The 27,434-nt window shown below is 35.3% G+C and overlaps 3 protein-coding genes across 4 annotated transcripts; all 3 read right to left on the bottom strand.

Annotated features, from left to right (window-relative positions):
- Positions 1-584: 584 nt before the first annotated feature.
- Positions 585-2,899, bottom strand: LOC141686464 (uncharacterized). Its single transcript, XM_074491499.1, has 2 exons — positions 1,960-2,899; positions 585-1,777 (listed from the first exon to the last, which is right to left on the bottom strand). Exons 1-2 carry the CDS (start codon positions 2,697-2,699, stop codon positions 706-708), a joined length of 1,812 nt encoding a protein of 603 aa, XP_074347600.1. The 5' UTR covers positions 2,700-2,899; the 3' UTR covers positions 585-705.
- Positions 2,900-6,783: 3,884 nt separating this feature from the next.
- LOC141684386 (uncharacterized) lies at positions 6,784-8,594 on the bottom strand. Its single transcript, XM_074489314.1, has one exon. The coding sequence runs from the start codon at positions 8,497-8,499 to the stop codon at positions 6,970-6,972; it is 1,530 nt and encodes a 509-aa protein (XP_074345415.1). The 5' UTR covers positions 8,500-8,594; the 3' UTR covers positions 6,784-6,969.
- Positions 8,595-10,520: 1,926 nt separating this feature from the next.
- On the bottom strand, positions 10,521-14,584 carry LOC141687444 (F-box protein SKIP31-like). 2 transcript variants are annotated; one of them, XM_074492720.1, is made up of 10 exons: positions 14,440-14,584; positions 13,465-13,761; positions 13,300-13,373; positions 12,602-12,677; positions 12,418-12,501; positions 12,231-12,341; positions 11,871-12,039; positions 11,642-11,763; positions 10,834-10,894; positions 10,521-10,737 (listed from the first exon to the last, which is right to left on the bottom strand). In XM_074492720.1, the coding sequence occupies exons 1-10, from the start codon at positions 14,503-14,505 to the stop codon at positions 10,667-10,669; spliced, it is 1,131 nt and encodes a 376-aa protein (XP_074348821.1). In that variant the 5' UTR covers positions 14,506-14,584; the 3' UTR covers positions 10,521-10,666. The 2 variants fall into 2 exon arrangements, with proteins under 2 accessions (XP_074348821.1, XP_074348822.1); XM_074492721.1 differs by lacking the exon at positions 12,418-12,501.
- Positions 14,585-27,434: the final 12,850 nt, after the last annotated feature.

Genomic DNA, 27,434 nt, shown 5'->3' with positions numbered 1-27,434 from the left:
TTATGTGTATATTATCTTCATGTATTCATTATGAATAACGGAGGTTCAATCAGTTGTGATACTTTGATATTCGAATATCTAAAATGTGTAATATACTAATATAAAATTCAATCATCATGATATTTCATTTATGTATAAATTTGTTGGTGGTTGTGATTTTGTTTAGTTAATCATGGATTACGCTAAAATGGGGGAGGATTGTTAGATATTTTAGTGTAATTGGATTAACTAGTTGACGAGTGATTGTAATATTTCATCAAACAAGTCAGGAGAGTGCGGAGTGCATGCTTGTTTTAGTTTATTATGATTTTCGGTATTGGCGGGGGTTGGTGGTAATGTGAAAATACATGTCTTTTAGACACAACCGCATATCTAACCGCATATCTAACCGCATATCTCAAAGGATATGTCTTAGGACATGTATGGAAGTGTCTTAGGACATGTCTTTTGGACATGTATGGATGTGTCTTAGGACATGTCTTTTGGACACTTATATAATACTTGCAACAGATTTGGTCATTTATATAGAAAAAAATAAATAAAAGGTTGGTTGTTGAATTCACACAAAATACAGCATTCTCTGTTCTTATATTCTGATTTTATCCGGTTGAAAAGTTTGGATAACCACCAAATTGTTTCAATCTGAAATTGTTTGTCAAGAATTATCCTCAACTTTTTACAACAACTTATACCTTGTTTCATTCTTCAAAAGAAACAGCCCCTATGCACTAGATATTTGCACGGTGAACATTCAAGAACCAGCGTATTAAATGCATCTTTCCCACATATCTTGCACTTGCGCATCTTTATATTTAAAACCACTGTGAGGCCGTGTTGGTGAGTATGGGAGTTGCCATGAATGTTGGTAGCACCAAACTTCAAATTGGATAATCTATAATATGGATCGATACACGCAGTATGAAACGATAGATCACACACATTGCAATGATAGAACCAACCGTTTGGGTTAATCTGTTTGGAGCAAAATTCACAATCGAAATCGTGAGGGTGATCAGCTACATTCTGGACAAAAAGTATCAAGTAGAGAGGATGCGGATCCCATCTATGTTTCACCAGGAGCGGCCTTAACGCACACCGTATATGTATGTAGAATTCACATTTCTCACATCCATACATGATAACTTCTTTTTCATCTGCTTCAGTATAATGAAGCCAACATGCATGGCAAACTTTATCAACTGAATATCTTAGTTGGTTAAGAGGGTGACGATGACCTTCATGTTTGATTTTTCTGGGTAATGAAGCACACCCGATGTCAAAAGAGGTTGGTCCATTCGACAAGAAAATCCCATTACCCATAACGCTGCAACCTTTGCATACTATAAAAGTTAGTTCATTGACCTCTCGTACTAGGAAAATTTCGTCCAGGTTGCCTGCTAGATGATGCTCCATCTTTTCCGGAAACTGGGAGCATGACCTGTGGATAAAAAAATTGCATGAATTACATTCATAGAATATTTCATCAACCAAGAAGATTGGTTTAGTGCATCCATCGCAAATTAGCAATTCAGACTCTTCTAATTTCTGATTCAAGTCAGGGGTCAAAGTTTTTGCGTTCTTGTTTCTGAGAGCCAGCTGGTGTTCATGGCCCCAATGGTTGATATAAGGTGAAGGTTCTGCAGTAGTGGCAGAATTATGCAGGAGAGCATCTGTTGCCTTGGCCATGATACACTGCTGAATCATTTTATGTAGCGAGGTTTCATCATGCGCTGGGAAGTGCATCAAATTGGACTCTCCGCTATCTGCTTCATCTTCACTATATTTCAAGAGAAAGAACATAACCCAGTCAGAATAATTCCTAGTAAACCAACAATGTTGGTAAACAGTAAACTAAACATATATGTATTTTCTTGACCAAAAAAAAACATTTACGTATTTAATAAGTAATCAATATGAAAGAAATAAGTAAATAATAATAAGAGGAAATGGTATATCAACCTCAACATCTCAGTTGAAGCACATTTCACGTGAGCAAAAAATCTGCAATTTGCGCAATAATAAACCCAGTAGCTGTGATTTATAAATTTACTACATATGCCGCACAACCAGTAAAATTTATGATATTCTTGGGGAAGAGAGTAGGCCAAGGTGAGAGTGTGTTGGTTGTGATATTTACATTGGTAGGTGATGGGTGCATCGGCACAACTCTTGTGTAACCAGAAACAACATTTGTTACAGATATAGGACAAGTCAGTAGCTGTAGTGTTACAAGCATGACAAAGGAACAAAGCTGGGCTTTGGACTAAGGTTAATGGGTGATTGTGACCTGGATGCCAACGGGTACGGTCCTCTAGAGATTTAAGTTCAGATGTTACGCATTTCAGACATACAGAGAAATCCACATTGTCAGCAACATAAAAAAAACCCCGGGACCCACCATTGCAAGCATTACAAAGAGAAAACTGAAATTTTTTGTGACCATCCTTAAGGAGTTTTAGAGGGTGTTGTGGGATCATAGGGTGTGTAAATGTTTTGGGCAACTCACGACAAGTTTTATGCATAAAGAAATCAACAGAATCAGCAGCGAAAGTGTTGCCGCTATAAAATGCGTCTATGTGTTTGTTTATTGGCTCTCTGCACATAGAACATTCAACATCCTTACCAACAACAGGCTCAACTTCATTTAGTATCAGCTGATGCTCATGAAGAAAATGTTGATAATGTTTAAATGTTCCCATCTATGTATGAAACAAACACTAGAGAGAGAGAGAGAGGGGGAGAGAGAGAGAGAGGGAGAGGGAGAGAGGGAAGGAGAGGGAGAGAGAGAGGCAGAGGGAGGGGGGAGAAATGTTTATGCAAGATTTTACAACTGCACCCAGAAAGATGTTAACCCTATTTTTAAATTTCATACATTGCTGACAGATTGAAAATTTTCTGCATTCGAATAATTTTGAGACAAGTAAAGAATATGCATAAGAGTTAAAAAGAAGAGTAAAGTGAAAATATTGCAGGTGATGAAAACCAATTAGTACACGCTATTTAGGCCTTATTTGCCTAAAAAAAGTAGTTGCCTATAAATGAAGTCTTCTATAAAGACTTCATTTAGTATCAGCTGATGCTCATGAAGAAAATGTTGATAATGTCTAAATGTTCCCATCTATGTATGAAACAAACACTAGAGAGAGAGAGAGAGGGGGGGAGAGAGAGAGAGAGAGGGAGAGGGAGAGAGGGAAGGAGAGGGAGAGAGAGAGGCAGAGGGAGGGGGGGAGAAATGTTTATGCAAGATTTTACAACTGCACCCAGAAAGATGTTAACCCTATTTTTAAATTTCATACATTGCTGACAGATTGAAAATTTTCTGCATTCGAATAATTTAGAGACAAGTAAAGAATATGCATAAGAGTTAAAAAGAAGAGTAAAGTGATAATATTGCAGGTGATGAAAACCAATTAGTACACGCTATTTAGGCCTTATTTGCCTAAAAAAAGTAGTTGCCTATAAATGAAGTCTTCTACATCCTTTACCTCAGGGAGAAGTTACTTTTTACCTCTAAACTATGTTAACACTATATTTAGAATGTTAAGTATCATGTGGTTTAAGGAACCAATCGCACTAAAACTTCAAGGTGTTAGAGAATGCCCAACCGGATCTATATTTTAACACTCTCCTCACTCGAGAGCTCATTTTTGGGTCAAAGAGTGGATCACGGGAGCCCATCTTTGGGGCATTAATTTGCCTTTCGTGTCACGCTAAATTGTGAGAAATATTGGGGGTGGCAGGGCTCGAGTCGCTTTAAAATCTGAAGGTGTTAGAAAAAGCACAACCGGATCTATATTCTAACACATGCTAACTTCTAAAATCACTAAAGGATACAACAAAGCAACCAGCAAGAGACGGTCCTTCTCTGTTTAATCTGATAAGATTCATGGATGTGTTCTGTGTTACATTTTATTGCTATAAAATTAGATTAAAAAATTAAAAATGACAGATGAAAGAAACATGGAAGTATTACAATAAGATGAGGAAAGTAAAGTGGTATTTCATAATTTACAAGGGAAAAGTGTGACTCGATATTATGCTCTCTGTCCCGTAATAAACTCTTTTGTATCGATAACTAAAATGTTAGAAAACTTCAGCATAAAGTATCATTGCCACTGCCTAGTTAGTACTAAGATTCTGCGACTCAATTTTGGAATTCAAATGTGATAGAATTACATTTGTATTTTGTATTATCAAGATTCAAGGATAATCTACCAGGGGGGTTATAGTACTCAGGTGGATCATAGAAAGCCATTATTTCACGCATTCAGTGATGTTTTCCTTCTGTTCCTGAACATGAAATGTAGCATGTACAGCATATTATCATGGTCTGTGTTTTGAGGGTTGCTTTGTGTTAACAGTTATGAGTGCCCCATACAACCTGTATACTTGATTGCACTATCAGTTAGCATTATTAGCAGTAAAGACTTTACTAAAACATTTTCGTGCAGAAGTTACCTGAACCAAGTAAGTGTGCCCACTGCAGAAAAGACTTGCTGGGAGAACGCCTAGCTTAAGCTTCCATCATATGCTAGTCCACTTTCCTCATCAACAGATTGTTCTAACTGCCTGCGTACGCTATCATAAAAAACCATTTTGATCCCAAATCTTCTCATCAGCGTGTTAACGGATGGTTCTAATTGCCTGCGTACTGTTCATGCATGTGGATAATACATAAAACTTAATAGTGAGGAATTTGTCAAACAGCTAACGGCCCTCGGAAATGCAAGCAAATGAGTGCAAAGAAACAACACGACCCTTTTGCGAAAAATAAAATAGGCCTAACGGGGGATCTAGTAAGGGGCAGCGGGGCACTTGTACTCCATAAAATCAAATTTTACTTTTTTTCACCATTATTTTTTTTTAATAATATGAAACTGCCCTTATAAAATTAAAAGATTTAAAGGTGTCAAATGGATAGTAGGGAATGTGCATATTCTGTTTCTGCAGTTCATTGATGAATGATTGAAGGTACGGCGATGATTGTAATTGATTTAGTGAAGCCGGAGATTGAAGTTGAAAGTTTTAAATCTTGGAGTCAGACAGTAGCTCAAATGGTTAAGAGTTTATGTCATCCTGGGTTCGATCTTGACCCACCCGAGAATTTATAAAAACAAATACTTATTTGTAAGGCTATAAGCTATATTTGTCAAAAAAATCTCAAGGTTGAGTAATTGGTTTTTCTAAAGCCGTGTTAAAAGAAGGCCTCATACTATCACATTTAAAATTCTAACAATATGTAGTAATTAACGGCGTAAGTGATAAAAAATAATGCAGGTGTCAGTTTTGCCATGGTGGATGATCATCTTCTGGAGTTCGGGGTGGAAAAGGTTTCCAACCAGGTTTTTCGTCTCAGTACATGTCATAGTATATGTTACTAAGCATGTGGTTCGTATTTAAGCAACACGATACGCTTGCATACCTCGCCATACGAGCCCTCAATAATTTCTCCCTCGTCTGATCACAAGATAGCAGCAGCATTAGAACATCATCGTTTAAGTAGGTAACTAAGCATGTGGTTCGTATTCGACCCGCGCTCCCCCTACTCCCCGGCAATGGTTCGCCAGGGAGCCATTATACAACTAATAGCTTTTCAGCAGTTAGATCAACCATTTAAGTAGGTAACACAATTTTTAAGTTTGATGCGTTGCTAATTGGTGAAGCAATATACATATTGAAAATTGTTTGCAGTCGAATAATTTAGTGACAAGTAAGAATATGTATAAGAGTCAAATTGAAGAGTTAAGTGATAAGATTAAAAAGAAATCCAGGACAAAAGCAATAACCTTTTACATTTTTATCCCAATTCACCAAACAAACAATGAAAAAGAAGCAAGTCATATATAAGAAGAATAATTGACAAAATATTGCAGGTTAAGATATTTTGATCAAAATTAAGTAGTACACTGTACAAGTTAAACATCTTTAAAGTAATAGGGTCGGGACTCGAGATCAAGAAAAAATATTATTTTAACGAGTTTATTAGTTTACCTGGAGTAAAAATACAGTGTGTCCATTATGTTGGAACAGAAGAAAAATATTATTATAACAAGTTTATTACTTTATCGATTATTGCTTCATCGGGGTTTAACTGTACCTAGTCGCGTTTTCCTAAAAAAGTTGTTGTTTAAAAATAGTCGTGTACGTCCTTTGCCTTCGAAAGAAGGTACTTGCAAAAGCACAGATGCTTCCAAGTCCTTATACTCGGGTAATTTTACAAGAACCACATTCCTTTTCTATAAAAAAAGTTTGTTCGTGAAAAAATGTGTATCCTGCTTAGTTTTGGATAGGAAAATCAATTTCTCAAATGGCAAAAACTATGATAAAATTATAATTTGTGTCTGCTCTAATTTTTAATACAAAGGTGAGGGGATTACCTCTTGCTACAGGGCAGGAAAAAATTAGATTTCACCAAGAAAAGGGCCCTTGATAAGTTTGCTATACGGTAAACCTGTGTCTATCATGATCCATGAGTTCCCTGACTTCTCTCGGAATTTCATACAGTAGATAAATAATTTACTACTTAGATATCGATATATCTATCCTTGGATTGAAAACTAAATTATCCGCATCCCATTTCAGTGAAGACATCAGGTGATAGTAACCATGTAAAACACCAAGCAAAGCCAGTTGCAGGTCCATAGGTATTTCTCGGAAACATAGCAAATAAACTGAAACACTATCAATACTAAATATATCAGTGAATAAACATTTTGGGAGTAGTCAATTATATGAACAACGGCAATTACTTCCGCAACATAAGAGACATGATCTGCTAGCAAATTCGACTAAAACATTTTCAGATATCATAACAGAAAAAAGGTAACATCTCAATATCCCCCTCTAGAGTGATTACATGACAAAAGATATTTCATTTTGGTTTGTTGATAGAGTAAATAAAATGGTTTTGAAGCCCGTAAGCTACTAATTAAAACAGATAAGAAACAAAATAGAGAACATGATGAATGATCAGTCATCTGCATCTTCGGCAGGCCTTCCACCAGCAAATGGATCATGAGAGGGGCCTGTATCTTCCCCAATATGGCGCTGCACCAGACGCTGCAAATCAGCCATAACCTTCTGCTCACGCTTTGCCTTCTCCTCATAGTTAAACATAGCCAACGCCCTCTTATCTTCAGCACTGTAAACTTGGTTTTCTTTTCTGATACGAATAGCATTCATCCTCTGGTGCCTACTACCACTCATCACATACCCAAGATTCTCAAACTTAGAAATCTCATCAGCCGAAAGACCAACTTCTCCTCTACGTGGAATACGCTTCCCTTGCTGAACATACTGAGCAATAGCATCTCCTTCACCAGGCCTAAGCGCACCTCCATAACTAATATGTCCTTCCGCCTTCGGTAAAGGCATCGGTCCAACCACGGGTTCAGCTTCCAAACTCGGTTTCTTATCTTTAAACACAAACAACTCACCATTACTCTCGTTCTTCTCTACCTCATCCATTTTCAACTCAATTTTATCATCAACCTTCTCCACACTCTCACCTTCACTTCCACTCTCAGTTCCCGCCTCTTTCTTATCCTTCAACACCACAATTTTCTTCTTCCTCGATTTCAACTTAGCACTCTCCTCACTAGCATCAGAGTCCGCACTTCCACTCTCCTCACTACTCTCATCACTCGATAAATCTCTCCTCTTCTTCCTCTCACTCCTCTTCCTCCCACTCCTACTACTCTTCTTCCGCCTCGAACTCCTCTTTCTCCTCCTATACTCCTCCTCCGAATCACTACTCATCTCCTCACTCGACTCACTCCCACTCCCACTCTCACTCTCACTCAATTTCCTACTCCTCCTCTTCGACCTCTTACTCTTACTCTTACTCCTACTCCTACTTTTACTCTTCCTCTTCCTCCTACTTCTCGAATCATCCGACTCCTCCTCCTCCGAAGACGAACCATCACTACTCTTCGATAAAACCTCCTTATCCTTCTCAACAAACTCCGCCACATCCACCTCCTCAACCTCAACCTCAACCTCAACCTCATCCTCCTCATTTCTCGGAGGACTCGGAGTCGGATTCCAAATATAATTCCTCAAATCCTTCCTCATCTTCTGTCGTTTCAACCGCCTATACTCCTGAAAACTTAATCCTTTCAATTCCTCATCCGACTCATCACCGGCATTTCCATTTCGATAATCTCTATCTAAATACACATTATCTCTATCATTATAATTATATATTTTCTTATTTTCGATAAAATTAGGGCTTTTTCTAGGGTTTGAATAATCAGGAGATCCACGTGTACGACGACGACTACTAGAATTGTGATTAATATTGTTGTACCTGTTGTAGCTCGGGCTAGGGCTCCGGCTACGACGGCGGGGAGAGAAGCGCCGGCGGTCATCGTATTCGCTGTAATCCGGTGAACGACGGTTGGAGCTCCGACGACGGTCGGTGGATCTGTCGTAGTCCGGTGAGTAGCGGCTGGTGCTCCGGCGACGATCGTCGGAGACGGTGGATAAGAGTTTGGGCATTTTCTGGGCTTTAATCGGGTCGGGTTTTGAGATATTCTATTCGTCCAATTTGAAGAAAATTTGTATGCGGTCGTAGAGGTGTTTTGCAAAAAAGGATGATGTGTATTTATACATAAGTTTTAATAATCGGTCGATTCGTTAATCGGAATTCGACGGATTCTGTCTCGATTAATCGGAAATCGGGTAAATTGCATGTTACAGAAGAAATAGGTTAAAATTCAGCTCATTAGGTCAAAAATTGGTCAGTTCGAATCAAAAATCGGTTAATTTGGTAAAATATTGAAAATTAATAAAAATATTTTAAAAAAAATATTAAAATTTAAAATAATAGTTAATATTTAATAATAAAATATTGGCTTATATTAACTATCATTTAACCATTTAGTAAAAAAACTAGGAAATTTGTCAAATATACCAACTTTTATAAATTTATTTGGAACTCTACTACTTTACTTAAAATCTTGTAAATTTACTATCTTTTTAAACATACAAACAATTAAATTGCAAAAATATCATCTTCATCTTCCCATTCCTTTTTTTAACTTCTCTACCCTCTCTCTCTCACTCTCACTCTCCTCTCATGCTTCTGTCTCCTTCCCTCTATCTTTCTAGTTCCCTCTATCTTTCTAGTTCTCCCTCTCTCACTCTCCATCTCTCTCTCACTTCATAATTCCTATGAAGCTGTCGCCGCCGTAGAAGCTCTCGGAGAAGAAGACGAAAGTGGAGGCCCCGTCGACGTAGGATCCGAAGTGATGAGATCCATCAACGTCGTCCCTGAAGAGTCCTGCAAAATCAATCAAAATATATAGTTTATAATGAGTATGTGTGTATATTACTTGAATTGTGGTGATCTAGGGTTTAAGAAGAGATCTGAGAGCGGAGAAAATAGCCTTACCGCCATTGAATTGGTGTGAGTTGTGAACTCGGGAGATCAACGCTATGAAAATTGGGTGTTATTTTAGTTGTTTTTTAGGTTGCAATGTTTGGCCCCGCAGGGGTATTTATTTTTCTGCCTTGCAACCAGTTTCAACTTATTATGCAAATAAATATAATTTTCAAAAGATTTGTTCAAAGTTGCATTTTTGCTTGCATATATGGTTACTAGCAGTTGCAGATATGGTTGCATATGCAACCACCGTATTTTTACAAATATTTTTTGGAACATAGTATTTTTGCAATTTGTTTTAAAAAATGACAGTATTTTTACAAAAATTCTTTTAAACTTGGTTATTTATGTAAAAAGCCCAAAAAACTATCATTTGTCCATAAATCCCAAATTCTAATAATTGAATAAAAAAATTCAACTAAATTACTCTTATTTTTCCCGAAAATTTACTCAAACAATCATTCATTTCACAATTTCATGTAATTTGCTATGTAACTAATTTTAGAATATCACAAATTTATATCAAATTCATATATAGTACTCTCTCTGTTTCATTTTAACTTGTTTCATTTTAACTGTCTCTTGACTTTTCTGCACATATTTCAAGATATTTTGACCGCATAGTAAAAATTATTATTTTTTAAATTTTTCTTTTGTAAATAAAAGTTTAAGTTATATATTTTTATTCAGAAAAAGAAAATTTCAAAAATTATTATTTTAACTATGCGGTCAAAGCACTTCGAAATGAGTGCAGAAAAATCAAACAACTGTTAAAATGAAACATAGGGAGTAGGTACTAACTTTATAACTATCTCACCTTGAGTATTAATTATTATGTATAAAATAACCGTCAAAAAATATGTATAAAAAATTAAATATCAAATATGAACTAATGATATGACTAAAAAGAAGATCAATAAAAAATTTCAGTTGTCATTTGGAAAACAAAATTGCTAAAAAAAGTCTACTGAGAAAAGATGCTCATATTCTAATTTCAAAATTAAAATATTTAAATAACTTACAGATTATTAACCATCACTTCAAATCCAACCGAGTAGACCTTAACACTCTAAAATAAACATTTCATTTAATTTTCCTAACATTATTATTAAATCTTAAAATGCCAACAAGCGAAAAAATGAACAGGGGTTTTATGAAAGTAAAGAAAATACCCTGTTTCCCTTGATTTTGCAAGTCTAATTTACATTAGCATTCAGCATTGAAAACATATAAACAGAAGTAAATAGAACAATTATTAGGATTTGCAGAACCCGGTATGCATCAGCAAAATTGCAGGCAAGCTTCCAACTCTTTCTCATCAGCACAATTATATCCCAACGAATAAGCTCTTGCTGCAATACATAGATATATATTATATTAATCTATCATCGCAAACCAACAAACGTAGTAAAGCCCAACATTGAAGCTAAAGAGATTAAAGTGAATACCATAACGGCCAGATCCCATAAATGGCTCAGCTTCATCTGAAACACCGCCTTGTTGCTGGTCCTAGATTTGCAGGAAAAAACATATTTAGGTGTCATTTGGTGGTCGAATGGTCAATACTAAGCACTTAACATCTTTGTTTGATTGTGATAAATACCAAGTATAATAAGTAGATATTATGGTTGTTTAGCTAAACCAGATTGAGACAGTTATTATGCACTACCAAGTCCGACACTACTAGGAAACAAAATTGTCATATACATGTTCTTTTAGATCATAATCCAAATGCATTCTTGCTCGCTCACCAACGAACTCTAGCACAAGGATATAGTTCTACTACTACAACCATTCTAAAATCGGACCTAATTCAATTTCTTAAAGCCAATTTTTTATCCTCCAAAATTTTAATTAAGATGGCTACATTCAATATTGGGTATACTTTTGTATAGGGAACAGGAAATCAAACCAACTACTGAGATAAACCCTATAAGAAAAATCAAACCAACGAATTCTAGCGCAAGGATATAGATTTACTACTACAACCATTCTAAAATCGGGCCTGATTCAATTTCTTAAAGCCAATTTTTTATTCTCCAAAATTTTAATTAAGATGGTACATTCGATATTGGGTATACTTTTGTATAGGGAACAGGAAATCAAACCAACTACTGAGATAAACCCTATAAGAAATCTGTCTTCTTTATTGGCCTCTTACCCAATAAATTAATGCAAGCAGGCAAAAATATGTACAAACTTTTGCATGCATCATTCATCTATTAGTAGATAGAAATAAGAAGTTTTTTTCCTTACAGTGTCTTGATCCACTTCATCAGTGGGGGACATCAATCTTTCGAAACAATGACCAGAAATTGTACAAACCAGTAGCCCATTTGTCAGGTCTGCAGAAGCATCTTTGCATGTATCATCACACACTACAAAATTTAAAAAATTGAAATTAGAAGCCTCAAATAATGTGACCATACTATATGATTTTTACAGTAGATTTTAGTGACGATGTTTCAAAAAAATTAGAAAATACCGTGAATATTTCCGGTTTTCTCACACACAAAAACATCGCCTATCTGATGGTATGAGCAATTTTTTCCTGAACAAGCGTGATCAGTCACCACCTGGTCAGTTAAACCTTTGCTGCTTTTCCACGTAGAGACTTCATCAGCAACAGTCTTGTCCAGAATCATCGACTCATCCTTCAGGAGTATATTAAAAAGGATAAGCAATCACATAGAAGTGTCACCTCTCATTGCATAGCAATCATAGGATCTTGTACACAAACCAGGGTCCATAAATTGATACATGCTCAAAAACAGAGAGTATACACAGAACCGCTTACTGCTGGGAAAATGTAAAAAGTGACAAAGATGGAGTAGACTTTAATTACCTGAGAAGGTATAGGAGCTTGGCATCTTTTTGCTGTCTGCATTTGGATGTAATACTCTTTGCATTCAGATGGACAATTCCTAACATACTGAACCGTTTCTTCTTCATCGCGCTGTAGACCAAATATAATAATTATTTTAAATTAATCATTAATCAAATGTACTATAAAGTAAGCACTGAAGGTCAACTGGGATATGATGGTCATCCAGAACTGTCGAGGAGACAGACATGGTTGTTCCCGCACACATGACCTTCCATTCTGATTCTGGAATCTCAACATAGCAATATTAACCAAATTATTCTAGGCACAAGAAGTTCTATAACTGGATCAGTGAAATTGATGAGCACAAAAAGAAATTCAATTAAAACTACCTGAAGGTAAAGCTTCTTCCATGCACAATCACAATACTTACTCTTTGGCCGTAGCAGACCCCATCGCATGCAGTACCTAGCAACAATATTAAACAGATTTAACAAACAATGACTACTACGTATTTCGTGCATTAAGAGAGGGGAAGACTGAAGAGGAAGAAAATACAGAAAGAGAGATAAACTATTCTGCAACCTCAACACCCGAGAGGCTAATGTCATGATGTAATAATCTCATTTTAACTGTAATATTTCTTATTTTCTTTTGTATTCTAATCAGTAGCAAAAGTGACATGTCTTATTAACTAGAGATAAAAGAAGTTACTTTCAATTGCTAAACTAAGGATATAGAACTTAAAATTTTTGAACTAAATCCCTGATGAAACTTGTTAGGTACATGATTAAACATCACAATTTGTTCAGATGATCAATACCTTCACTGCATGTTTCCAAGTTTTAGAAGGGAGAAAATCAAAATAACAGGTTTAAAATTGGAGGAAGAGAGGTAATAAGCTAAATAACTCTCTTGTGTTCCTGAGTGTTTTTAGGAGGAAGAAGCGAAACAAACTTATGCATTCTCAACTGTTACCTCAAAAACTACAGGACAAGTTATATAGTGTTAAAAAATAAGTGTATGTTACTTGAAATCCAGGCATCAAGACAACAGGGCAAGAAACAAACAAATTAAATCGGTTACTCACAAGTGACGCCACAGGGTTTCATCAGAAGCAACAAAGCTGAGATATCTACAGACCTGTGAGCATGCAATAAGATCCTGCAATTTTTCCACCATAAATATGTTAACCTCAATTACAAGAAATAAGGACCTCAAATACATGCACATTTATATTATAGGAGCTCCCTACCTCAGAAGAAAGGAACTTGAGGATATCATGAAAGACCTCAGGAGGTACTTTGCTTAAAAAACTATTATCTACCCTCTTTGGTTTCACTCTACTGTTGTGGATACTACCTTTAACACGACAGCCCCTACTACTGAACCTGGCTCTCTTAATTCTTGAATATGAACGATTTCGTACTTGAATTGAGGAAGGGGATCTATTCAATTTCCTTCTCTTAGCCACATTGCTTTCAACCTCCATGTGCGGCCTCTTTTGTGACAACCCTTCCTCTTCCTCATTCTTATCTATCTTATCTAGTTCCTGCAATATATGTAGAAATTTATATAGAGTGGGAGATGTAGTCATTCATATTTAAGACAAAAACTTTCAACATCTCAAAACATAAAAAAAATCTCAAATATTGAAGCCAAGTAAAACCTAAAGATTGCACTACATATCATCGCGTTTTTCGAGCATATGCGACTCATAAAACCCGTAAAATCAACAATACCCGTAAAATCAACAAAATCAACAAAACCCGTAAAATCAAACGCTCGGGTTCCAATTTCTTTCCTACTTGAACCCTAATAGTCTCAATCTTTTTCAATATCTAATCATTTCTTGTTAATTAGACTTCTCAGGTTTCAGTTTCGTTCCTACTTCAACCCTAACAATCTAAATTTTTCGATACCCTATCAATTCTTGTGAATTTCCAGTCTTCCAGTTATCCTAACTTGTATAAAAATGCAATCTTTACAACTTCAAAAAAAATTATCTTTGCAAGAAAAAACATACAAAGCCCAGATTTTTCGAACTTTAATTCTTGATGAATGATAAAGTTCACATCTTTTTAGCATAAACAATCACACCCAGAAAGCAATTTCATCAAATTGAGGATATAAACAAACAAACATACATATTCGAAAATAAAACAAAAATACAAATTTGTAAAATAATTAAAAAAATATTTAATTGCAGGATAAAAAAGGTGAAATTTACCTTATCAGAGAGATGGGCCTCGAGAAATCGAGCAAGAGAATCATCTTCAAGTTCCGAAGTTGACATCTCTATGTGTGTGTGTAATCATATGACAGTAGTACATGCATATATATATATAGACACAGAGGGCGCGAGATAAAAGGTTGTAAAGTTTGAGGATTTTGTGTTTTGTTCCGCCTAATCCGAATCCGGGTCGGGTCAGAATGGAGTATTTTTTAATAAAATATATTTATAATTATTTCTGATAATTAAAAACAATATAAAATTAGAAATTGCTCCATAATAGTTGCAAGTAAAGTTCGTGACTATTTATTTTAATTCTTATCAAATTAATTTTTTTATCAGATATGATAAGTTTAGTATATTATGTTGAGTAGTGGTGTGCATGGTTCGGTTCAGCTCGGTTTTTACCGAAAACCGTTACCGAACCGTGTATGTCGGTTCGGTTCGGTTTCTAGTTATTAACCGTAACCGAACCGTTCAGAACGGTTATTTTCGGTTCGGTTAACAGTTTATCGGTTTCATTTTTTTTCGGTTTTTATTTTTTTTAAAAAAAATTTAATTTAATATAATACTAAGAATATTTATAGACGTTATTTAATATAAATCTAAGAAAATTAATTATTTAGTATAATGTAACAAACAAGTAGAATCGTTAAATGAGAGATTCGTATTGATTAATTAATAGAGTTATAATATGAATGACTATCGAGCAAATGTAAGTGCAAGTAAATGACTATCATGATCCATCAACAGGCCCAACAACAAAAGGATTTTAAAATTCTTATATAAATTTGGCAAGTATCATATACTCATATTTGTATAAAATAGATAAGTAAATAAATATATATTAAATATTTTAAAATAATATTAGCGGTTCGGTTTTTCGGTTCGGTTTTAAAGATAAAACTGTAACCGTTACCAAACCGTCCGGTCGATTCGGTTCGGTTACGGTTTTTATCGGTTTCATTTTTTTCGATGCGGTTTTTCGGTTCGGTTTCGATTTTTCGGTTTTTGTTTGCTCACCCGAGTTTAAAGAATTGATGATTTTAACAAATTAATAATTGTTACTTTAGCGTGGTAGTATATACATTTTTTAAATGTAAAATAAAAAAAAATCAGGATTTTTGTAAAAAAAACTATTAAGAAAATTAAGCAGTGTTATTTTTATGATCAAATCTTTATCAACAATTTTAAGTTTAGAATTTAATATTTACAAAAAAATGCATTATTACTGTGATTAAGAGAACATAAATAATTTGATACTTTATGTTTATAAAAAAATTATAATGTGACTTTTTCGTTTTTAAAAAATAAAATGAAATCATTTTTTTCTGGGATTATTTTACATTTAAGTGATTTATTATCAACACTTTGTATGTGTATTATTTTGATAATATAAATTTCAAGTTATCTATATAGTTATATTAAGTAATTGATTTGTCAATTTTGTATGATGTGATTTCAAAATCGAAATCGAAGTGATTTCGGTTTTAAATTACAAAAAACAGAGGACGTATTATTTCGATTTTGCTTTTATTCACAAACTGTCTCTGTTTCAATACCTGCAAGATCACCTAAACACTTCCAGTAAATCTCACTCCCACAAAATTTGTGTCGAGAAAAATAAAATCTTTTATACTTCTATTTGTAACGAACTACAAGAAGATACTTATTTTCTTGTACAAAATTTTTTAATTTGAAAAAATATATGTATGTCATCACTCACTTAACCGATCTGGAGCTTCTTAAAAATATTTCGATATTTGATCTCGGGTATCATATGCACTACTCACCTGATGCATGTGTTATTTTGCTTTGTCATGTCTTTATTTCCAGTTACGGTATATTGTACTAGAATTTTAGTTTAGTTTTGATATTGCTAAGTTTTTAAGTAAACTAATATTGGTATATTGTTCCGATGAGAATCAGATTTTAATTCCGGTGAACTGTTTTGTTCATTCATTTCATAAATTTTTGTTTAGTTTTTGGTACATAATTAAGTTATAAAACCAAATGGTTAGCATTTTCTACACATTATCAAAAGCAGAAAGGGATGTTGAAAGGGATGCGAAGACAGATGTAGGGAGGCGGATAGGGATGCATAATGGGCTGCAGTTAGGTTAGCAGAATGGCATGCTGATATGGCTGCGGAAAGGGAAGTTGAAAGGGTTGCAGAGGCAGATGCAGAAAGGGATGCGAAGGCAGATGCAGAAAGGGATGCAGAGGCAGATGCAGAAAGGGATGCGAAGGCAGATACAGAAAGAGATGAGGAGGCGGATAAGGATGCAGAATGGGCTGCTGTTAGGTTAGCAGAATGGCATGCTGATATGGCTACGGAAAGGGAAGCTGAAAGGGCTGCGGAATGGGATGTTGAAAGCTCTGCAGAAGTGTTTGAAGAAGACATAAAGATTTATACCTACTCAACTGAGGTGGAAGTGGCAGAGGAGGGGTGGGGAGTTTGGATTTTACTTAAAAGCTTCCTCAGGTACGTAGGATAGTAGACTTTGTAGACATGCTAGAAAACATGTTAAGATTTGTAATGGTTTAGTGTGAAATACTGAAATATGTGACTTCTGACTTGTGAGTCTCAGTAGTATTGATATGTTCACAGTGATGAACAATTCATAAACATAAAACAAAGCAAATGCATCGAGTCATCGACTATTTTCTTGTTGGTGATACTTTTGTTTATTATTGTGGAAATAAGATAAGATTATATTAATTCATTATCTGAATATTGTATATAAGTCCTGCAAAACTGAAAGAGTTATCTGTTAGTTAGAAGTTTGAATTAGTCAGTTTATCTTATGACTTAATTACCTATAATCTAGGTAACTGATTGTAACTTGTTGTTAGGAAGTTCTATATATACTGGTGTATACGTTCATTCATATTAATGAGAAGTAATTTTATCTCTCACTTCATGGTATCAGAGCCAAATTAAGGCTCCTCATTTTATATTCTCTCTCCCTCTGTCACTCTCAGTTTTGTCATGGCCTCATCCAGAACCACAGGAACTCAATCGGATGACATCTCTAGTACTTCATCAATTCCTTCAAGTACTGGTGGAACATCTGAAGGCTCTGTTTTGCTTATCACGGTTCACAAGCTTAACGGACGAAATTACCTGCACTGGTCTCAATCAGTGATGATGTATGTCAGCAGCAGAGGTAAGGATGATTACTTAACAGATGAAAAGAAAGAACCCGAGAAGAAAGATCCGTCATACAAATCATGGAGGATCGAAAACAACATGGTCATGTCATGGATAATAAATTCAATGGAAGCAGATATTGGGCAAACCTTTCTATTTTATAAAACAGCTAAGGAAATCTGGGATGCTGCAAAAGAAACGTTCTCAGACAGTGAGAATGCAGCTGAAATTTTTGAAATTAAGAGTCAGATCTGTAATCTATGTCAAGGAGATCTGACTGTTACCCAGTATTTCAGTACTTTAACAAGATACTGGCAACAACTAGATATGTTTGAGTGCATTGAATGGGATTGTACAAAGGATTCTCTGAAGTTCCAGAATATCATTGAAAAAGAGAGGATATTCACATTTCTTGCTGGACTCAACAGAAATTTGGATGAAGTCAGGGGGAGAATTCTCTCGATGAAGCCTCTTCCATCCATCCATGAAGTATGTTCAGAGGTGCGTAAGAAAGTCGAAAGAAAGTGATGCTGAAAGATGTCTCGTCCCAAAGCCCCATCAATGAAGGATCAGCGTTGGCAACGAGAGGACATTTTGATCAATCATAAGATCAACGCCGCAAGTCCAACAGACCTTGGTGTGATCACTATCATAGAGTTGGACACACCAAGGACGCTTTCTGGAAGATCCATGGAAAACCGACCAATTGGAAAGGAAGCCGAAATTCTGAAAAAAATTGCTATCACGTTGCTGTTGAAGAACCTGTAGCAGAAGATGTTTCATCTCCATTTACCCAGGAACAAATGGATATCTTACAAAAATTGCTCAACAAAGAACAATCTAAAAGTTCACTCATTGGTAATGGGTCAGTGGCGCAAAAAGGTACAACACATCATGCTTTAAATGCTACAAAAGACTATGATACCTCATGGATTGTTGATTCAGGTGCTTCTGAACATATGACTGGTAATCCTACTTTGTTTCATTCTTATCAAACTTGTTTTGAAAAACATAAGATCAAAATTGCTGATGAATCTTTTTCTCACATAGCTGGTAAAGGAAAAATTATTTTGCCTAATAACATGGTTGTTGTGCAAGACATGCCTGTATCATAACAAGACTAAGTCATATTGACAACCCTAAGTTTAGTTATATTGTAACCTTAATCTGTAATTCATACTTGTAACACTTAATGTCTGTAAAATGTAAATGGAGCAGACTGGAGCATTTTTCTCTAAACAGTGTGAAGCCTAAGAATTCTATCTGGAAGAAGATCAAGAAGGTCATGCCTCGGAAGAATTATGAAGAAGTTTGGAGTTGAATAATTATGTTTGGTGAAAAATATTCTAAGTCAAGATCTCTACAAGTCACGGAATTAGTGTTATAGAGAAGTTATTCGAGAACTCAGAAAGACCTATCGAGAACTCAGGAATTGTCTATCGAGAACTCAGGAAATGTTATTGAAGATATCGATAAGTCAGATACCCATTCGAGAACTCAGAGATATCGACAAGTGTACATTCATTAGAGAACTCTGAGTTATCGATAAGCCAAAGTCCATTAGAGAACTCTGAGTTATCGATAAACGAAAATTCACTAGAGAACTCAGAGTTGTCGATAAGTCAAGTCAACAATGAAGTTTCAGAGATATCGACAAGCCAGCATGCCTATCGAGATGTCGAGTTCTCTACAGCTTAATTGGATATCTCAAAGTGAAGAAATTTCTCTAAGTACAAAATTGCAGAACAGTTCAATATCCAAGGTTGCAAATCAACAAACAATTCACACAGCTGGATTGACAAGTCTACAAAAAGCAGCTTGAGAGATGTGCCAGATCAATGACAAAGATTAACTGACAGAGGAGATTAAAGTAAACACATGATGCTAAAGATATGCTAAGCCAGAAATGGAAGATTTGCTTTTCTATAAATAGAAATGACAAGTGACAGTTTAGAAAAGCTAATAGCATATTTATTGTACACTGTATAAACCAGCAGTTAACTGAGTTATAAAGTTAACACTGGTCCTTAGTCAGTTAGAAGAACCAAGATAGAAAATCTAGTATTCTCTCTCAAGAAAGAAGCTAAGTTCTAAAACAAGAACTTAGAGATTTTGTAGCAAAATACTGCTTGATTTTTAATATAAAATTAAGTAAGTTTTGATGATTTTTGTTCTACATATTTACATTGTTATTTATGTTTAACATCTACTCCACAAAATCATTGATAACAATCAACTGTTAAACTCAGAGCAGAACCAAAAAATAAACATTTAAGTCAAAACACATTCACCCCCCCCCTCTGTGTTGTATTCATACCTAACAAGTGGTATCAGAGCAAAATCTGAAAGTAAACAGATTAGATCTTGGAAAAATGAATACACAGGAAATCAGTAGTATCAAGATTCCTCCCTTTGATAAGGCCAATTACACTTTATGGAAAAAGAAAATGTTGTTGTTTATAAGAATGACCAATCATCTTTACATTGGTATCCTCAAGAATGGGCCCTTCACTCCTGTAGTTAGAGTTGAGGAAACCACTGATGGAGATATGGTTATTCCAGCTCATTATACTCCCAAGTATCCTTCTGAGTATACTGAACCTGAAAGAGAGAAAGTTTCCCTAGACAGTGCTTTGCAACTGATACTAATTGAGTCACTTGACAATGTAATGTATAATAACATTGTCAACTGTGACACTGCTAAATAGATTTGGGAAAAGATTGAAATACTTTGTGAAGGAACTGAGGAGGTTAGGTCAAATCAAAGAAAGATATTGATTTCTCAGTATGAGGGTTTTATGTCTAAACCAAAGGAGGGTATTACTGATGTGTTTGAAAGGTCTAATAAGCTGATAAATGACTTGCAGCTTCATGATAAATTTTATGATGTCGAAGAAGTGAATTTGAAGTTCTTGCTTACTCTCCCTGATCACTTGGAACAGAAAATCTCTGCAATTAGAGAAGGAAGGGATTTAAGTAGAATCACACTGGAAGTGCTCTATGGGATTCTGAAAACTTATGAACTTGAAATGATTCAAAAGAAGTCATTAAGGGCTGGTCAAGGATATGTAATGGATGGTTCAAGTGCACTGATTGTGAATGATGGCCAGACTTCTAATGATGAGCAAAGATCCCCAACTCCAGCAATTTCTACAAGTGAGAAAAGAGTCAATGACACTGAAGAGCAAGTCATACTGGAATTGGATGAAGAAGATGAGTTCTACACTCTTGATGAGCTTGATGAGCTAGACAAATCAATGGCTTACTTGGCTAGAAAATTCTCTAATATTAGAGTAAAGAAACCAAGATTTTTCAAGAGCAAAGGATAGTCCTTCAACAAAGACAACAGCTGGAAAGGAAAAGGGAAGTACACTCTTGATAGCAAAACTGGCTACAAAACTGGATATGTTGATAGATAAAAAATAAGGTGCTTTAACTGTGATGAGTTGGGCCATTTTGCTACAGAATGTAGGAAACCCAAGAAGGCAAAGAAAGATAAATCCTATCTTGAGTTGGAAGCAAAGTATGATGCTCTTCTAAAGAAGCAACAAGGGAAATCTTATATTGCTGAGGGCAAGAGCTGGGATGATTCAGATACTGTAACGGCCCGCACTTTCGGACCATTAAATCTAAATCAAAACTAATATAAAATACAATTTACTAATCGAAAATTCAATTACAAAGGAGACTATTACAAAAGCGCAGCTAACAGAAGTCGAAAAGTCAAACAACTCCAATTCTAAGTCCTCTAACTCCAATGCTATTCCACTCGAATCTCGGACAAAACCTGAAATTGTAAGTAATGAGCTATACAGCCCAGCAAGTACAAATTGACTAACTATTTAACCGGAAAACAATGGGTGTTTTTAATAAAACAAATTTTCTCAAAACAATAATAATTTTGTAAAATATTTTCTAAAATAAATCCAACCCAAAGTTTTATATTTTAAAATTCAGAATTTAAAACAAAAGAGATCAGATTTTTATAACAGATCAGAACAGAGTAAAACATAACGAAACGATAATTCTTATAAATACCACAGTCTTGATCTACGGCCACACTTTGCCAGTAGCCGGCATCTAATTCTTATTCTTATTCTTATATACCACACTTTGCCAGTGGCCGGCATCTAAAGTTCAATAATTACGCGCCCTTAATAGGTATCTAAAGTTGCACACTTGTGCGCCTAATAAGGGTATCTAAGGCTAGTTCCGGAACTATAGCGTAAATTACGAACGGGTTCGAAAACGTAGAGACTGGGTTTCAAAAGATTCTCGTATCTTATTTCTTATACAGTTCGAAACAGAATTCTTATATCTTATACGAAATTCGAAAATCAGAGTATCAAAACTTTTCCGAATATAAAAGCAAGTCAAAAAGTACTTACCTCAAAGCCTGACCAGATCTGAATATGGCTTTTTTGACCCTCCAAACGACGATTTCTTGGAAAACACAAAACACGAAAGTTGTAGAGAACGAAAAGAGCTTTACGAAAAGTCCAGGATCACTGAATTCTGACTTAAGATGAATTTTCTACGAATTTTACAAGACTGCTGAATTTTATGAATAAAGACCTACGAATTTTAATGATTAAAACGAGGAAGACGAATAGAATGTATTTATAACGATACAAAACCCTATTTCTTAACCTACAAGTTATCCATATTAGAATCTGATCCAAATTTTAGGCATGTTATTCTAATTCAATTTTAAATCCTAATCTTAATCAAATTTTAATACTTTTTTCTATTATTCTATTATTAATCGAATTCTAAAAAAATTACGGGATATTACATACTACCCTCCTTAAAAAGAATTTGGTCCCCAAATTCACAACAATCCTAAAGTTCGAGACACATCTACCCCCTGATCTACCAAAGGTCAAACTATGGTCCACAAGATCGAATCCTAGGGAATGTACTAGTCCCATACCTAATACACTCCGAAAGACAGCCTGCTCTGAATACCAACTGTAACGATGCGCACTTTCGGACCATTAAATCTAAATCAAAACTAATATAAAATACAATTTACTAATCGAAAATTCAATTACAAAGGAGACTATTACAAAAGCGCAGCTAACAGAAGTCGAAAAGTCAAACAACTCCAATTCTAAGTCCTCTAACTCCAATGCTATTCCACTCGAATCTCGGACAAAACCTGAAATTGTAAGTAATGAGCTATACAGCCCAGCAAGTACAAATTGACTAACTATTTAACCGGAAAACAATGGGTGTTTTTAATAAAACAAATTTTCTCAAAACAATAATAATTTTGTAAAATATTTTCTAAAATAAATCCAACCCAAAGTTTTATATTTTAAAATTCAGAATTTAAAACAAAAGAGATCAGATTTTTATAACAGATCAGAACAGAGTAAAACATAACGAAACGATAATTCTTATAAATACCACAGTCTTGATCTACGGCCACACTTTGCCAGTAGCCGGCATCTAATTCTTATTCTTATTCTTATATACCACACTTTGCCAGTGGCCGGCATCTAAAGTTCAATAATTACGCGCCCTTAATAGGTATCTAAAGTTGCACACTTGTGCGCCTAATAAGGGTATCTAAGGCTAGTTCCGGAACTATAGCGTAAATTACGAACGGGTTCGAAAACGTAGAGACTGGGTTTCAAAAGATTCTCGTATCTTATTTCTTATACAGTTCGAAACAGAATTCTTATATCTTATACGAAATTCGAAAATCAGAGTATCAAAACTTTTCCGAATATAAAAGCAAGTCAAAAAGTACTTACCTCAAAGCCTGACCAGATCTGAATATGGCTTTTTTGACCCTCCAAACGACGATTTCTTGGAAAACACAAAACACGAAAGTTGTAGAGAACGAAAAGAGCTTTACGAAAAGTCCAGGATCACTGAATTCTGACTTAAGATGAATTTTCTACGAATTTTACAAGACTGCTGAATTTTATGAATAAAGACCTACGAATTTTAATGATTAAAACGAGGAAGACGAATAGAATGTATTTATAACGATACAAAACCCTATTTCTTAACCTACAAGTTATCCATATTAGAATCTGATCCAAATTTTAGGCATGTTATTCTAATTCAATTTTAAATCCTAATCTTAATCAAATTTTAATACTTTTTTCTATTATTCTATTATTAATCGAATTCTAAAAAAATTACGGGATATTACAGATAATGATGAATATGAAGAAGTTGGAAACTATGCATTCATGGCCTTGGAGCAAGGAGATTCTTCATCATCTAAATCACAGGTACCAACTCTTACCACAATTGATTTAAATGTGAGTCAATATAAGGAAACTGTTGAAAAGATGAGCACAGAAATGTTGCACATTCATACAAGCATGGTTGCTGCAAATGAGGAAGTTAGCAGATTGAAGAAGATCAATGAAAAACTTGAGAGTAAAAAACAAGAGGTTGAATTATTGCTGGTTGAGCTTGATGCTGCTAAACAAGAAATTGCATACTTAAAGAATAAATTAAAGTGTGCAAGTGAAATTGAAGCAGTGTTGAGAGAAAGGCTAGAGAAGAATGAAGTGAAGCTGAAATCCTTCAAAAATGCTTCTGAGTTGATTGGCCAATATCATGAAAAGAACAAGCCTTGTGCAAACATTGCCATTGGTCTTGACTATGAGGGTTTGAACAACAATAAGAAGTCTGTCAGTAACAAAGGAAAATCAACTGAAACTGAAAATGTTCTAATTATTTTGAAGAAAGTTGAATCACCTTTGTTCAAGGCATGTGAAGTGAGCTTCAGTGAAGAAGAGTTGATCATCAAACAGGAGATAGCTGATGAGGACAAGGAAAAGAAAAATGATGAGATAACTCAGTCTTCCATCTCTGTTGAAACACCAAAATCCAATCAAGAAACTAAGGAGCCTGTGAAGGAGATTAAAGCTGAACAGGTCAAAAAGAAAAAGAAGAATAGAAATGGAAAGATTGGGATAAACAAAAGCAATAATTTTGCTTATGTTGCAGATGCTCCTAGAAAGAGGTGTGAGAATTGTGGATCAATGAATCACCTAACTCATCTTTGTAAAAAGACTGTTAGCAATCCACCTGAAGGAGTCTGCAAGTATAAAGAAGCCAAGGCTAATGATCCCTATTCATTATGTGACAAGTTTGACTGCATTTCCTGCAACATGAAAGTGATGAAGAGTTGCCACAAATTGAGAATTGATCTCATAGAATCAAAAATTGGTTCTGTATCGGAAAGGGAAAATGCTCAACAGTCTATGAATTCCATTTTATCACAAAATTCTCATTCTACTTCTACAAAATCAGTTAACAAGAAGAAAGTGCCCAACACAGCTTGGGTAGCTAAAAATAATTAATCCTCACTGTGTACAGGGCAAAGGAAAGAAGGTCATATGGATCATTGATAGTGGATGTTCCAGGCATATGACAGGTGATAAGGCCCTGCTATCACAATTTGAGGAGATGGTTGGCCCTTTGGTGACCTTTGGAGACAACAACAAAGGATTCACAATGGGATATGGCAAGATTGTTACTGGAAATGTTGTCATTGAAGATGTAGCACTAGTTGCTGGATTAGAAGTAAATCTTCTAAGTGTTAGTCAATTTGCAGACAGAGGTTTCCAAGTTGTTTTCAATAAAGAAGATTGTGCTTTTATTAGCAAAAAGACTGGTGAAATTGCTCTTAAAGGAATAAGAAAGGGAAGCTTGTTTGTTGCAGACTTAGACTCAACAAATAAGGAAGGAGTGTGTTGTTTCTACACCAAGGCATCAGAAGAGCAAAGCAAACTGTGGCATAAAAAGCTATCTCACTTGAATTTCAAAGCAATCAACACCCTAGTCAAGAAGGAGCTTGTGAGAGATATGCCCAATCTGGAATTTGCTCAACTGGAAGTTTGTGAAGCTTGTCAGAAAGGAAAAATGAAAAGAACAAGTCACAAGTCAAAATCTGTGAATTCTATAAGTGCACCTCTGCAGCTTATTCACATGGACTTGTTTGGGCCAGTAAATGTCTTGTCCATTTCAAGGAACAAATATGCCCTTGTCATGGTTGATGATTTTTCAAGATACACTTGGGTTGAGTTCATGTACTCTAAAGATGAAACTCCAAACATTATAATTGTGCACATCAAGAAAATTGAGAAGCAAGCTGAAGGAAAAGTTAGTGTGAAAAGATTGAGGAGTGATAATGGAACAGAATTCAGAAACTCAACATTAAGTGAATTCTGCAAAAGCAAAGGCATTGTTCAAGAATTTTCAGCAGCTAGAACACCTCAACAGAATGTAGTAGTTGAGAGAAAAAATAGAACATTAATTGAAGCTGCTAGAACTTTGCTACAAGATGCTCAGTTGCCAACTACTTTTTGGGAAGAGGCTGTTAATACTGCATGCTACACTCAAAACAGATATCTCATCAACAAAGCTCATGGCAAATCACCATACTCAATCATGTCTAACAGAAAGCCTACAGTGAAACATCTACATGTGTTTGGAAGCAAGTGTTATATTCTAAAAGACAACTCTGAATATGTGAGAAAATTTGACTCTAAAGCTTTTGAAGCAATTTTTCTGGGATATTCATTGGAAAGAACAGCCTACAAAGTTTATGTGATTGATCAAAAGAAAATTATGGAAAGCACAGATGTGACTTTTGATGATGACAAGTGTCCAGGTTTAAAATTTCTTGATGTAAATGATGTTGAAGCCCTTGTATTTGAAAATCTAACCATTGATAGTGATTCTGATGAGGCAGATGAAGTTGTGACACAACAAGTGACAAATGAAGAAACCTCTGAACAAAATCATTGAAATGAAAGCTCTCTTCAGACATCTGAATTTGATGGCACAAACTCAGGGGGAGAAGGAGAAAATGGAAATGATAGTCATGGTAATACTGAAGAAAATGATGAAGGCACTAGTCAACAGACACACACCAGAAAGTGGGATAGAAGTCATACAATAGAAGCTATTATTGGTGATCCCTCAGCTGGTGTGAGAACTAGAAGTACAACTGCTAATGAATGCCTACATGCATGTTTTCTATCTCAAGTAGAGCCCACGAAAACTGAAGAAGCCCTATTGGATCCTGACTGGATATGTGCCATGCAGGAGGAGCTGGATCAGTTTTGAGAGAAACAAAGTTTGGAAATTAGTCCCTACACCAAAGAACAGAAGCATAATTGGAACTAAGTGGGTGTACAGGAACAAAATGGATGAAAATGGATTTATTACTAGAAACAAAGCAAGGCTGGTTGCTAAAGGCTACTCACAAGAAGAATGAATTGACTATGATGAGACTTTTGCTCCTGTTGTAAGACTAGAAGCAATAAGAATTTTTCTGGCATTTGCTGCACTCTCAAATTTCAAGGTGTATGAAATGGATGTCAAGAGTGATTTTCTCAATGGTGAACTAGAAGAAGAAGTTTATTTGCAACAGCCACCTGGCTTTGAAGATCCAGAATTTCCTAACTTTGTTTACAAATTACTTAAGGCTCTATATGGATTGAAACAGGCACCAAGAGCCTGGTATGACACACTGTCAGAATTTCTACTCAAACATGGTTTTACCAGAGGTACCATTGATAAGACTCTCTTCTACAAGAAGCATGGTGAAGACATGATCCTAGTTCAAATCTATGTGGATGATATCATCTTTGGATCTACTAATGAAAAGTTTTGTCAAAGATTCTCTAGGCTAATGCAGAGTGAGTATGAAATGATCATGATGGGAATTGAGTTACTTTCTTGGCCTTCAAGTTAGTCGAAGAAGTGATGGTATTTTCATCAGCAAAACCAAATATGTGAATGACTTATTGAAGAAATTTGGTAGGGTGGATAGCTCACCAGCATCTACACCAATGTC

The sequence above is a fragment of the Apium graveolens genome, chromosome 9 (assembly GCF_009905375.1).
Source record: "Apium graveolens cultivar Ventura chromosome 9, ASM990537v1, whole genome shotgun sequence".
Taxonomy (NCBI): Eukaryota; Viridiplantae; Streptophyta; class Magnoliopsida; order Apiales; family Apiaceae; genus Apium; species Apium graveolens.
The sequence above is the reverse complement of the archived record's forward strand: the minus strand, read 5'-3'. Positions and strand labels throughout refer to the sequence as shown.